General features: G+C 35.4%; 1 protein-coding gene across 3 annotated transcripts in view; it reads right to left on the bottom strand.

Moving 5' to 3' along the window:
• Positions 1-3,374: 3,374 nt before the first annotated feature.
• Positions 3,375-15,588, bottom strand: part of CYFIP2 (cytoplasmic FMR1 interacting protein 2) — a 71,209-nt gene continuing 58,995 nt past the window's right edge. For all 3 annotated transcript variants that reach the window (XM_034401637.3, XM_034401652.3, XM_034401644.3), the window contains 3 exons: positions 9,354-9,592; positions 8,954-9,101; positions 3,375-8,111 (listed from right to left, as the gene is read on the bottom strand). In XM_034401637.3, coding sequence (XP_034257528.1) covers positions 7,944-8,111; positions 8,954-9,101; positions 9,354-9,592 — 555 coding nt within the window. In that variant the 3' untranslated portion in view covers positions 3,375-7,943. The remainder of the gene's footprint in view (positions 8,112-8,953; positions 9,102-9,353; positions 9,593-15,588) is intronic.

Here is a 15,588-nt window from a genome sequence, read left to right as displayed (position 1 = left end):
ATAGGAAACATCAGGGATATTATCTGATCTAAAGAATTGCTTTTGATACTTAAAGAAGAGTTTCTCGTTTTTATAATATAAAAGGTTTCTTTGTTATAATAATTTTTATTACAGTTTAAAAATACAAAAATAAAAATAACTAATACAAAGTAAGAAAAATTAAAAATTAAAAAGGGGAGAGAGAAAAAAATTAAAGAAAAAAAGATATATAAAAAAATGACTCCCCTTGCATCAAGTACAATTTCAGTACCTTAACACCTTCTCTGACATTTCAACAAAAGATCTCTTCTTCCCATATCTCATTTGTAATCTATAAACAAATTATGACTCAGTCACTCTGTCCTAATCAGCAAAAGTCTGCTGTTAGAAACTACAACAATACCACACACACACAAAACATAATGAAATAAATCAGTTTTATATTCTTTTTCCAAAAACCTCTTCTTCTCATCTCTTATCTCTAGACAAATTTTTGAATTCTTGTCATTTGGACCTACTAAAGAAAAATGGATTAAGAGCTACCAGAAACAACATGTACCATATTTTTTGGTCTATAAGATGTACTCCTCCCTCAAAAGTGGGTGGAAATGTCTGTCCGTCTTATAGAGTGAATGTTGCTGAAGCCCCGTCCACCCATCAGCCCCCACCCTTCGGCCTCTGCCTCCCAGCAATTTGCCTCCTTGCCACTAACAGCAAACAGCCTGGTCAGCTTCAGCACAGCCCGATTTAGCACAACCAGCTGATTGGCGGTTGGATCGGCCGATCACTGTTCCAGGCTGTGGGGATCGCCACCACCCATCGCCACCTCGCATGCCCCATTTTTGGCCTCTACATGCCCTGTTTTCAGCCTCCATGTATCCCGGTTTGGGCCCATTCCAGGTGGTGGAGATAGGCGGCGGCAGCGATCCCTGCTACCTGGAACGGGCTGAAAATGGGATGCACGGAGACTGAAAACAGGGTGCATGGAGGCAGTGATAGGGCGGTGACTGCTGCGATGGGCGGTGGTGATCCCTGCAGCCTGGAACAGCTGATCAGCAGTATTTCGGGAAGCCAATCCAACCGCCAATTAGCTGCTCATGCTAAATACACAAATACACAAACAAGCCTGAAATTTAATTGATGTTAAAGAAATAGATATAATTAATTTGAGTCAGATACTTAAAGTGATATTGTGTAAAATTAAACAATGTGTGTAACTTTCTAAATACATAATCAATTCCAAGAAATAGATTGGCCATTTGCTAAAACCTAAGAATGGAAATGACTTAGTGCATATGTGAAAACAGGAAGAAAATCATTTCAAAAGATTACATTGGACTACAAAGCAAAAGGTGTAATTCATCAGTCAGGCGTTCAATGTGGTGTTGTGCATAGGCACTGTAGGAGGAGAGCTGTGCAACCTGAAAACCACATTATTTATAGGTAGCACCTTTTCCAACTAATTCTGTTAAAAGGCATGAGTTTTCATGATCTGCAGTTCATTTCATCAGACTCACTACCAGACACCTTCCGATTTTTGACATACTAGTTTCATTTTTACTTCATGGAAAACCAATTCCTGACTTTGGTGTTCTGCATCTTGACCCTTTTTATTACACATTAGAACTTCTTGTTTCTGTGTCCAGCACCTCTGCCCAAGTCTGTCCACCTCAGAGTAGATTTCAATTCAGCATTGTTCAATGAGGAGGAAAAGAAAATACACGTAGTCACACTAACTCATTTTGGATCTTTTGAAATGGACCCGTTTTAAAATTCCCTTTGAAGACATCCAATGGAATTTAAATAAAAAACATTGTCTTTAACTTCTTGAAAGGATGTAAGAGACATTTACATAAAGTAATATAAACACGAGGTCAGATTGCACCAGTGTTTTGAAATTAGCATATTAAGGCAGAATAAGTAGCTGCTAAAATTGTAAATCTATGTAATTAGGGTGGCTGGTTCACATGAGCCTAGTAAGGTGTCCCTTTTTAACCAGCTTTTATTTTTCCTAAAGGAACAGGTTCTTAGAATGCTTCAATTAAGCTGGCTTGATTTCTCTCCCTTCCTCCTCCCTTCCTTCTTTCTGGAATTCAAGGCAATTAACAGTGTTTTTTAAAAAGAGAGATATTAGAGCAATGCCCATTTTTTTAAAAAACAAAAAATCAGTTCCATTAAACATGCTGGTTGCACCACTTCTTGGAAAACTGGTCTAGCATGTGTCAAATACACTTTTGTGATTGCATAGACTAATTATGTGCAATATGCAGTTTCTGCCTCTTAGTTTAAAGACAATGTAGACAGAGCTTGATGCTGGAGCAAAAAGGATACGTGTTTTTAGTATGTACATTTAATATACTAAATGTGCTGCATATATATATATGTACTGGATACATGTATAGCTTTTTTCCTCCCTCAATGTCTCATTACTTTTTACCCCTGACCATTCTAAGCATAATTACCTTTTCCAGTGAGTTTGATCACATGACTTGGCCTAAATAAGATAGAATTTTGTGATTTTGCTTTCCAGCAATGTGTTTGATTTTATACACACCAGTACTTGTTCGCTTGTCACTTTTTGCTGTCCAAGGAATTCACACAAGCCTTCTCTTCTAGCGCACCTTGAATGAATCAATTTTCTTCCTGTGTGGTTTCTTCATGGTCCAAATGGACAAATAAAGAATTAATAAAATGCCACTTTCAGTTTCTTGTTCTACCAGTCATACATCCACAGAACATATCACACAGCAGAAGAATTTTTCTTTGCCATCAGTAGCCCCATTATATGAGTGTTAAAGGAAGAAGTTGTACGCTTACTTCACTTACACTACAAAAGTGTATAATCTGAAGCCTGATGCTGAGAAAGGCCACCAAAAGCTTTCAAGACTGTCCTTAGAAATTTTCCAGCGGTCGTTAGTAAATTGCCTTAATATACACATTAATGCATGCGCTGAGAGTGATGCTAATATGCTAATAATAATCCAATGTAAATTAAATTCAAAAAATACCATTAAGTTCTGCCACACTAATGATAAAAAACTGTTATTTCCCAAACAGTAAGCATCCTTCATCAGAGAAACAATTATCCAGGTTTTACTCTTCTGTCATGTAATCACCCACGAAAAATGTTTGGATCATGATTTTAAACTTGCCTAAGAGGCACAGAGGTGTTTCCTATAAGATTAGGGAAAAGTGTTAATGGCCCTTCCCTACCATTGTTCCTATTTGTGTTTCCCTTCTTGCCATTCTGCAAGATCACAGGTTTATGAGTGGCAATTTAACATTGCAACTGGAGAACCCAGATTTATTTGTAGCACCAGGTGATTCTGAAATGCCCAGTTCAAGGAAATTCATCCTGTATCCTAAATCACAGAGAAAATCAAGTGCCGGAGTCATTTCTTCATCCTCGTGTTCACACATTTATTATTTCAAATTTTCCCCTTAGATTCATCCCAAGTTTATTGTACACATTGTTTGAAACTGCAATACAGGTCATCATCATGTCATAGCACGCAAGGTATCTTATTATTAGAGAAGCATTGGAACAGCAACAAAACCTCTGTTGACCAATGATGAAAGAACAAAAAATATAAAACAATATATACCATTTTCTGCTGCTTAGCAAATATGATTCAAACACCATAGCTGATCACTGCTGTAAATATACTGCACCATAAATAAATGTAAAATCATTGTACAAAAAAACTTAGACATTTTTCATACAAACAGGATACATTTGGAAGAATTACACAAAGATTTTCCTTATATTTTCCTTTTAAAAAAAGATTGTGTTTATGTTCTCAAATATCCAAATACTAATGAAATGCAGATTAATACAGAAAAGCAGGGGAATTACTATGGGCTCTGATATATCTGACAAGTGCTGCTGGGGAAAGGAATATAATTCAAGTGTATATTTCAGTTCAAATCATTTGTTTTTCATCTGAAATCATTAAAACCAAAATGAGAGCAATCTAACTGAGCTAGAGGGAATCAAAATGGTTTGAAGAGATCACTGTTTTGTACTTTTCTTAGTTTAAAGGACTCATAATGCATTTTTGTAAATTGCTAATTCCCATGAAGAATGATTACCAACCAAACTTTATATCATATGTGGTTGGATAGTTTAATGCACCAAAACTTGTTGTTATTGAAAATGAACCTTGAAAGTTGCAAATAACTGAAAAAGAGGTAGTTAGGGTTTCTCAATCCCAATTTTTCTATTATTTGCTTATTGAAAATCATATTTTCCTTCTCATTCATAAGAACAGGAAATACATGGTTTTGTACAATATTTAGGATTTCCCCATAAGTAGTATTGATTTCTTTTTCTGGGAGTGATTGAGAATTCTTTTGTAATAGTGATATAAAAGCAGAACCCAACAAACTTCTTTCACATGACTGAAAATGCTTATTAGAATTATTGTTCTCTACACACTTGTTCAGAAAACAAGATATAGAATGTTATACCAATCCTACAGCAGATACTTTGGGAGGATATTTGTTTTGAAGATAACTGTAAAATTTAGAACTGCGGGATACAGTATCCAGCTCTGATGGGTAACTACATTTTTTTATTTACCATATTTAATGCTGTAAGAAGAAGAAGAAGAAGAAAGAAAAGAACGAGGAGCAGAACACCTGCCTATCTTGCCAAGTGAATTCAAAATCAATCACAAGAATATGTTCGTGTTTGGTTTAGTTTTTAAAGTTTGCTTTGTTTTTTAAAGTTAATCAAGGTTTACTACGGTAGAAACTGTGATGTTAAGGAGTTCTGGCAATATTGTATTTGCTTTCCATAAAAATCACAAAACACTCAAACTGTTCTGGCAGAAATTTGAGATTGGAAAGAGCAGGACATTTCCCTCCTCTGAACTCTTTTGTTCACCATTGCTGTCTGTGTACAGAGTCTTAATTCTATGAGCTTTTCATATTTCCATCAGTACAAGAGACCCCTATTTAACCACCACAAACCCATTGAATGTTAAGAATGAGCCCAGTCCCAACATCACCCCTGAGATATTACACTAAATCAGACATTTGCATACGCAATGTACTTTTTGTTCTGAAAATGTTTTCACATAAAGAACTGAACAGATGTTGCCTTCTATTCAACATGGAATCTGGTCTTGCAAGGTTTGAGCTCATGTGAAAAGCAAACAATGTACGATTAGGTGAATATTTCCTTAGTACAGATAAGAAAACTGTATATTTGAATATCTGCTTTGATGCTCGTGGATAGAGGGGTTAGTGTTGCTGATATCATGGTTTTGTTGCATGAAAAAAAGCTGAAATATCTTACCACTTGAATAGCTGCCTCAGTTCTTATACATAGGAAACAAATATGATATGTGAAACAATATTCCATCAACTTCTCTATAAAGAGATGTAAATCTTCAGTGGAAAGAAGGCATTTAAGAAAGGCCACATACTTAATACTAATAATGTTATGCTGCTGCTATTGCTTAGGACATAATGTTCTTACAAGATTGAAAACAGAGAACATTAAGCTAGCCTTTTTTTGTATTTTTATCAGTATTAGTAGATCCTGGTTTAATAACACCTGGCACATTGTGAAGAACAGTAATTAAATATGCATTTATGATAAAGAAGAAAAAGCAGAGGTGAAAATTTCTAAGATCTAAACGATGGAAAACAAAATCTTAGCTAGATTGCCCCTCTTTGGCATCTTCCCATCAGAGCTGGGCCCAAAATTCTGGAGGACAGCAAATTTGGCAAAACTAGTCTTGAACAAGATAAGGTCAAAAGCCAGCTATTATGGAAGAATCTGCACCTGTTGGAAAACCTCCAACATTGAAAGAGCCTGAGTTTATATTTTGCAGGCTAAAGATCAGGGAAACACCTCTAACACCATCTCCACCCTAAGAATTTCACAGTTCATTACCTTAAAATGGCACCAGCAACAAATTACCAAGATGTTCTAATGATTGAGCCTCCATAGATGAATAGAAGACAACTACTGTCTTGCATACTATCATTCATTTACATAAAGGAACTTTTTAATGCACTATACCCTTGCAGTTCTGAACAAACAAGGAAAACTGTCTAAATCTTTAATATTTTGAATTAATTTTGAAACTGTAAGCAACAATAGAGCAACGTATATTTTTTTTATAGGAAATTAATCTGAACTGTTAGAGGATTTCATTCTAAAATTCATCTTTTTACCCTGGAGAATTACAGAGGAACTTGCTTGATGAATTCTATCAAGTCCCTTAGAGCAGGGCTGTCAAACTCGCGGCCTGCGGGCCGGATGCATCACACACTGGCCACACCTACACTCGGTTTAGCGAAGGGGAAAAAAGTCACGATACGTCACGTGATGCCGCCATGATGCCATGAGTTTGACTTGACCCTGCCTTAGAGTATACCAAAAGAACTCAGAAGTGAATTATTCTCTTAAGGTCTTAAAAGATCCTCCCTTTTCCTTTTATTTCCTGTTACATGCTCCAGCTTTGGTAATTAAACTAGTTCTGCTTGGGTAATTAGACTTGCTAAACTGGGTAGCTTTTATCCTCAAAATCTTTTTTACTGTCATATTTGGACTCCTGAAGATCTTCTCATCTGATAAGAGTTGTGACTGACTTAATAGTTCTGTTTCTCTTTCATCATTCTTGCCCGATCTTGTCTCTTTAAGGCGTACCTTCTCCTATAGTACAGATCTGTTATGGAAAGTGTCTGACTTAATTTCTCCTGACTGTGTGTAGTGCCCTCTCATTCAAATTACATGGATTTATCTCCTGGATGAAGAAAGTAAGAGATCTATTATGAAGAATAGCACATATGTGTTCTCAAATTATCTTTCCTCTTCATTCTATAAGCTTTTTCATTTTTAAATCAGCTATGGGAAATCCATATGTTATTGGAACCATACATATTAAAGGAAGACAAGCTGTTGCTTAGAACAAAGATTTTGTTGCATGTATTCCTAAGAGCATTTCCTTTTGATTACTAAATATGGATCTATAGTTTTGAATTATCATAGATTTCCATTTTCAGGAATACAGAAATGTAACAACCTCATTCTTTTACTAAAAGCATTCCAAAGAGAAAAAAATGTTGAGCTCAAAAGATGAACCCCGTTTCCAATCAACCTTCAAAGAAGACGTGGCCTGCTAACTTCACTAAGGGCTGAGGCCATTACAATGTGTATCACATATAGACAATGACTGTCTGTAATTCTAACAGTAAGAAACAAATATTAGCTCAGATGTATTCATGTCAAGAAAGAGATTGAAAAGAAAGCATTACTTTGTTTTCCCTTCTCCATAGCATTGTCAGTCAACGCAAAAACTGAGAAAATTTGTTTGTTAAAATTCCACTGTAAACTAATTCCAAATTTGGCTTAGCAAAGTAATTCTAGAAGGCGAGATAACAATTATAGCAAAAACCTGTTAATTTCAAGTAAACAATTATATGCTATTCTAAAACAATAGGATGCTTTTTCTGTATCACCTACAGGGGGAGAAACCTCATTATTTCAAAATGTTTAAGCACTTATATCACAAAACCAAGTTATCAAGGAAAACTATTCAGTGTGCACCAAGTGGAAGACTTGCAACATTTTGAAATGTGGGCTTCTTTAACTGGAATCTCAAAAACAATGACCATTTAAAGACTGCAGATTTTTGTGCTTGATCAGATGATTATGGGTTGTCATGAAAATAAAGGAAACCCCAGGAGGAAAAAAAAAAACACTTTCTGCTTCTTCTCACCACAGTTTCAACACTATAGTTAAAGCCAGCCAGAAAGATATAGAAGAACATGCATTCAAATGAGTCTTCTAGGAAATGCATCTTTGTGTACTGGATCCATCCATGTCTGTTTTGTTGCGGGACCTGTGTTTGCAGCTGTTTGGCTTCCAACAGCTGAAGTCCAACCTTTCTCGCCAATATCCAATGGAAAGACACAAATCTTCACACTGTATTTCCAAGGCTGAAAATTTAACATGTTGTGGCCAAGGACTGATGGATGGGGGGCTGGAAGCAGCGCACATGCTCAACTGTTGAACTGTCTGTTTCCACCGATTTCATGTATTTGTTCAGGATGGCAAAAATCTCATTGTTCAGAATTTGGTACTTCCTGATCCTGTCAGCCATTTTCTTAAGTGGCTGGAGATTAAAACAAAAACAGGGAATAAGGAAACATCAACACCATCTCTATTATTTTTATAGCCATCCTGTTGTCAAAAAAGTCAGCAAGACAACTGGATAAACATCTAGAATAGTTCTCTCCTATCTCTAAATGGAAAAAAAAAATGTTTCCAACTCCCCTATTTCTTAGGCATCATAAATATAACATTTCTTTACATGCTTCCACAAAGGTGCTGGAAAATAACTCATTTGCCTTACATTTTTATTAAATTTATGGAGAAGTGTCTCTGCATTTGTTAAATTATAGACTTCTTTAAGTCCATCTTTTCCTCTTTTTCTTTCCCTCACTACCAGAGAGCCAAAAGTACACAACTGTTTGCTAATAAAGGTCAGAGGACCCTGAATTTATTATATGTATATACAAAGCACTCACAATAGACCTCACCCTGTTCAGTTGGGAAGAGCTATTTACTGTTCTCCCACATAAAAATGCAAAATCCCCGAAATACAGGTTGTGCTAATCTGATAGATAATTGTCTGCTCTCTTTAGAATAAAAAAGACAATTTCAGAAGAAATTCCATGGCTTTGTGGTAAAGCACATGTTTTGCATGAAGAATGTCAAAGGTTCAGAAATTTGGATCATCATGGCCGGAAAGTCATCTCATTGAAACAGATTCAGTGCAATGCAAAAGGTTTGAAGTTTGACATAAAACCATTTTCAAGTTTCCACCTGGGATATGTAAAAAATCTGTTTAAACTCTGGGGAACCATCAATGTTCAATGTATAGAATGTACAGTCAGCCAGTAGAACAAACCCTACACATGGCAAACAGGTCTGTGTGTTCCCTCTCAAACTTACCACATTCTTTATGATTTCATCCTTCCCATCCTGTCTTTGCACTTTTAACAGATGATAGCAGAAGTCAAAAAGGTCAAAACGACGCTGTTGCCCCAGAAGAACTATGACTGAGCAACCAGCCCAGTTTAAGCCATCTCCAAAGCACTGTCTAGAATAAAAAGGAATGGGGAAGACATTATTTGGAAATGATGGAAATATTTAGATATCTTCTCACTTGATTCTATGAAGAAATAATATATTCTGACAAGTTCATACAAGAAAAAGACAGCCCTGTGGCCTTTATTCAGGACTAGTCTCAAGGATATGGAATCCAGTCACTAGTAAAGTATCCATATGATTTACATGTCATAAAATCTCAGCTCTTTGCAAAATGGATATAGCTTCAGCGCAGGCTACTCACTCAGCAGTGAATTCATTTGTTCCAACTGGAATGCAGTACACAAATTGCATGGCGCTCCAGAGCCGGTGAAATTCAACACATTCATCAACATGCATGACGCCGTTTGTCGGGGGAGGCCCACGCCAGATGGGATCTTGGAGGTAGCTACGAATGCGGGTCAGGATAACTTCAAACATGGACAGCCCACAGCACAATCTCTCCTTGGTCAGCAAGTCTCCTTCACGGGCTATGGCTATTTGCTGATGAGGAAAAAAAGCTCTATTATGAGATACCAATTTCTCCAAGAATTTCCAGATTGATCTCCCCACCCAGCCCTCCAGTAAAGTTTGGAACCTGTTAAAATGTTTAAGAAAGGACTTAGCCTGCTGAGGTTTAATTAAAATCTAGTAAAGTTTTGCCTGAGAACACTGAGCTGCTTTGTTGTTTAGTTTAAGGAAGTTGCTTTTTAATATACCTTTGTATATTTTATCTAAATATTTATTATTTTACTGGTATTCTTTCAATGAAATGACATTTTGTAAAGAACCAAAATTTGCTTCTGTATTAGGATTTTTTTAAAAAAATTATTTTCTGCACAATGTATTTTTCCTGCAAACTGCATTCCTGACAGTGAAATATATGTCTTCAATAATGTTTTCTTACTGTAGTGAATATTTAACTCTTAATTTGCATAAGACCATGTATTTTATATGTGCATTTATTAGTTATGTTAACAGTACCTGCTTATTATACATTATTAATCCAGCTCTGCATGCGTTTGTGAATTTGCATTTCCTGTTTTGATGATCTTACATACCTGATTACATGCTTAAATTTAATATTGATAATCTATCATGTAAAATTCATGAGAAACTTAAAATGTGACAGATAATAAAAAGAGCCTAGGGAAAAAAAGTCGCTATTCCATTAATTTTCCATTGTATATTTTAGTTATGATTGCAAGTAAGTATACTTGAAGTAAGAAAAACATTTTTCTCTGCTTTGAAAATTGAAAAGTCAATTTTATAGGAAAATATTTCTTCTTCCACCCAATTTTGTAGAACTCAGAAGCAGTAGTAAAATATATTCAAAAATAATTTTTTACAATATCAATAATTTAATATTTTTGGAACTCTAAAAAGCATGAATCATTTGCATGCAGAAATGAATGAGGGATATATACATATACTATTGTCTAGAGAACTGCATTTGTCAACTTTCTACACTTTCATTTGAAAGACAGCAACACAATGAAAATACAGATATGCAGCATAGAAATGGGCGGCAGGATGGCAGAATGAAATGGATTAGCACAGTGAACAACTAAAGGTATTTCAGCCATCACACACCTATGCCATTTCAGTCTTTTAATAATGCAGTAGCAACCACAAGAGAGAAAAGCTGGATGGACTTTATCTATTTGCTTCACAAAAATGCTAAGGCACTTTCATTAGTACATGTTGAGTTACCTTAGTACATGTTGAGTTATTTATCTTTTAGGTTCAAAAAACTGCTATTAAGGTAGGAGTTACCCATTACTTCTAGTTGAACTCTAAAGTGGAACATCTAGCATGCATATTGATAATAATGAACCAATCCATTTTTAAACCATTAGGCACTGAAAGCTAAAAGATGGTATAGAAAACTATGACTATATTTTACCAAGGAGTAAATATTTGCAAATCAGTCCATATTGGGAATCCCTGAAAATAATTTTCAGTCTATACATCTGCTACTTCTATGCAAGTTGAAGATTCTTATATTGAAAACTTACACTGATTTCCTCTCAGGTAATTTCTCACTAAACTCAGTGGGAATTATAGGATTGGGAATCAAATATGGGTTTGGGAATGGGGTTAAATACTTTTCATTATGCAACAGTTGCATTCTTACTGATTTATTCAAATCAGATTTTGAGTAAGAGATCATTTCTAGATATGAGATTTTTTTAAAAAAAATTTTATTGTATTTTTATTGTTAAAGAATAACAGAAAGAAAAAAAAACAATACAAAATTTCTGGAAGAATTGAAGACTTTAATTTCCTAAAATTTCCTTTCCATTTGTATAGCACGTTGGGGGAAAAAAATTTCTTTTTTAAATATAGATATGAGATTTTTTTAACATATAAGTCTTTAAAATTAACAAAAGCGGAATATCCTTTGAATATTGACACATTAGTGGCTGGAACTTACTTTATTTTTTTTGTAAATAAATGTCAGCTGGGGCAATTGGAAAAAAAATAACAAGATTTCCTGGAGTAATCTGATGTTTAATGGCTGGACTACTAAAATATATAGAACTCTACCTGGGTATGGTTTTGAAGACAACTCTTCAAAAGTCAACTGAGAAGCCACAGTAGGTCCAAAACACAGATCCCTAGTGGCCAACAGGCATAAGCACAGTTAACAGTGCTACACCAATATTTACATCACTGCATTGGTTATCAACAGCTTTCCAAGTCCAATTCAAAGTGCTGGAGATTACATATAAAACCCTACAAGGCTCATCTTATAGGATCATCTTTTCTGAATATACTGTTCCTGTCCACTTTTATTCAGGCGGGAACTTTAGAATATCTGCCTTATATAAAGTGAGCGAGATGGTGGCCCAGAGGTGATCTTCTCAGCTGTACCTCCACATGAAGGACACATTTGTCCCCCTTATATTTATGAAGTTTCCAAACAGAAACCAAGCAAAGTATGCTGTTCTGTTGTGCACCTGGCTGCTAATAGTGGACATAAACCCTGTTCTTGATAGGATTATTATTGTTGCTGTTGCTATTGTGGTTGCTGTTATATTAACTTTTATGGAATATTTTACTTGTGGCATGATTGCTCATACTGAGGTTGGTTTTATCATATTGCATTAGGTGCTATAAACTGTCTTAGAGTCTTCACAGTGGACACCACAGTATATAAATTGTTGTATACATAAATGAACTCATAGCTCTTCAGTGACAAAAAAGACTTAAAAGGGAATACAATATATATATATATATATATATATAAATAATTTGATTTATATGACGCCCTTCTCCGAAGACTCAGGACGGCTTACAATGTGCTCAGCAATAGCCTTCATCCTTTTGTATATTTATACAAAGTCAGCTTATTGCCCCCACAAACTGGGTCCTCATTTCACCTACCTTAGAAAGGATGGAAGGCTGAGTCAACCTTGAGCCTTGGCGAGATTCGAACCCTGCAGTAATTGCAGGCAGCTGGTCTTAATAACCAGCTTAATAACAGGGTGCCTTAAACCCCTGTACTACCAAGGCTCTATTTCAAGGCAAAGCAAGAGAATGAAGTTCTTATCCTTTTAGGAATCTTATTTAAGAAGAGTTTCTTAAAGTTTCTAAATAGATTTGTCTAATTTTTTATACAGATGTTGATTTTTTTCTTTAACATCTTCTTTGTGCTACGCAATGAATATACTTATACATTAAAAAAAGGCTACACTGAGAGTTAAGTATATCCTTAATTGACATAAGTATTTCAGTCTCTTCTTTTCGGCTCCAAGTCTTCTCTAATAATTTTAATGCAGACTATCATCAATTACTATCAATAGCAACACAATCAAAGAGTGATTAGCAAAATCTAAGTTCATATTTGTTTCATGTAGCAAATCTGAGATTGGAGTTCTACTGTTATCATCTAAAGTATAGAGTCACTTTCAATGGTGAGATGGATGGTATATAAAACAAACAAACAAACAAACAAACAAACAAACAAACAACAGAGTCACAGGGACATCCTGAAGGGAAAAAAATTAACTTTAGAGAAAATGCAAAGAGATGTAAATCTAATTATTGTATAGAAAATTTATGTATTCTATATTTGAGACTTTTCCTGAAATTAACAATACAATTAAGGAAAAATACATTTTTTATTGTGTTCTTGAGACATATCCTTCAGAACTACATTGTTTCACACCTATTCCTCTGGTGTTTTTCATAATAATCATAAAAAATGCTGAGCTACACATGGGTCTCAATTTTGTATACAGTATGTTTGAATATTAAGGAATGCCTATCTGTACTAAGGGTACGATGTGGTACAATTCAAATGGAGATATTAATTCAGGAGCTGGGCTGTGAAAAATTCAGTGGGATCCCACAGAAATATGGATAGCTTCCCCATAGACATTAGTATCTGTGGGGTTAGTATTAGTATTACTCAGAAGCAAACAGTCCAAGAGCTTTGCTGTGTTAGGAACAATCATCTGAGATCACTGAGAACACATCTTGCTCTGTACTGGTTTATATTTAACGTCTCAGAATGTTCTTACTATGTATACTAAGATGGAAACAATTCAGGTTAATAGTGGTAAACGATTTGGGAGTATCTGATAGTATATTAAGATACTGATTAGTGAATAGGACTGCCTGCATGCACTTTCAGGTCAGTTTCTGACTCCTGTTGACTGCCTGGACAAGTTCCTGAACTTTTAGTAACCTTGATTTATTTGAAAAATGAGAAAGGTGTATTAGGAAATCAGCAAACATTAAATTCCAAGACTCAATCAATAGAATGTATAATTTGACTTGACTTTCCAAATAGGACAGCTGATTCAGTTTGAATAATTGTATTAGAGGCATCCAAACGGATTTAACTTCAACTGTGAGTATTTGTGTTTTTATAGCATTAATCAATCTGAACTGATTCAGTTTAATTTAAATAATCAGGAGCAATCTGTACATCCATAGGATGTATAATAAGACTGAACGAATTATATATTTAAGGTGCAGTATAAAATCTAAGATGATAATTGGATGAGGAATATTTCTAATTGGAATCTGCTGTATGAACAGCTAACAATTGTTAGCAGTTTATGCTGCTCCAGACTAGCTATGAGGATTTAAAGAAGGTTCAAGGCTGAGCAAGCTAGCTTCCTTCATACAGGACTGCTAGTGAAGTTTTAATTTTTTTAAGAAAAAAATCTAATTTTGGATTTCCCACCATGTCATATCAAGGTTGGCTCTAAATTAAATGTTTTATTAAATGTTCTCGTGTGCCACAGACCGCAGCTGATACAGGCTTACAAATCTCTCACTGCAATCAACAGGAGCAATGGATGTCATTTTATCTGGACTGCTGTTATAGGACAACTGATCAACTAAGACTTGGGTATATGGATTTCAGACAAAGAGCAAAGCATTACATACAGAGAAGCCCCCAAGCATAGAAACAGCACCTTCCGGGCTGGTCTCCACCATCTGTGTATGGACAGCAACTACCAGCATGATATCTTGGGATTCTGAGAGTTACTGCCTTCACACATTGGAAATGTTGGAAAAGGCAAACACGGGTGAATATTTGTCACAAACTTCCTTGTATTGCTTCATTTAGTCCTCCACAAGGATCAGTTCAAAATGGGGCCAAGAAATGAATTTATATTTAAATGTTGAGATCCAGAACAAATGTTAGAATACTTGGAGTCATAAGACAGATATGTAGCCTGTGCTATACAGGCATTCTGTCTTTTTTTAATTAAGTGTGAGCATCTCAGTGATTTTTGAAGTCATAATAATAGAAAGGAAAAAAGAAACCTAATATATCGGATAGCTTCAAGGCCCAGCCCTCTATTAAAAAGAACCACAAGCAAAGAGCAGATATGTAGCAAAAAAGGGCTTTGCCAAGCACAAAGATTAAGTAACTCATGCAAGTGAGCCAAGCCACAGAATATAAAAGCATAGAGAAAACCCAACATTTCTGGAATTGCAACCAGTCCAGACTGGCCATTATAAGTATATATTCAAAAATGTAGCATGTCTGTCTATGCCTGTGTAATGTATGCTTGAAAGGGAGACAAGTAATCAAATGTCAAAATATGTGTTATCATGAGAGAGATAGGATTGATTTCAGATTCTTGTGAAGGGTACACTAAGAAAATGAATCAAGAAAATGTCTTGATATAGGATCATATCCCCCTCTTTACCTTTTCCTCCTCCTGATAGTTGGGATAAGGGTTTAACCCCAAACACGATTCAATGGCTATGTTTTGGGGCGCATATGGACCAATGACAGTGGTTTAAAAGTTTAATCAAACACCATTCCTAAACAATCTAATAAAAATTGTAGAACGTTTAAAGTCACATTTGTAATGACAGTCAACAAGTGGTAAAATGTGAATCCTCATGCCTCTCTTTGGTGCAAAAAGGAAGAAGAGCAGGGGATGAGAAGGCAAATTGAAGAATCTACTTGGGTTTACGTAATACCAAATCTTCTGAAATGGTATGTTCACCCATCTCAGGGCTGA

The sequence above is a fragment of the Pantherophis guttatus genome, chromosome 2 (genome assembly GCF_059756535.1).
Source record: "Pantherophis guttatus breed Tessera chromosome 2, ASM5975653v1, whole genome shotgun sequence".
Taxonomy (NCBI): Eukaryota; Metazoa; Chordata; class Lepidosauria; order Squamata; family Colubridae; genus Pantherophis; species Pantherophis guttatus.
Note: the sequence above shows the minus strand (reverse complement) of the source record. Positions and strands in the feature narration are given on the sequence as shown.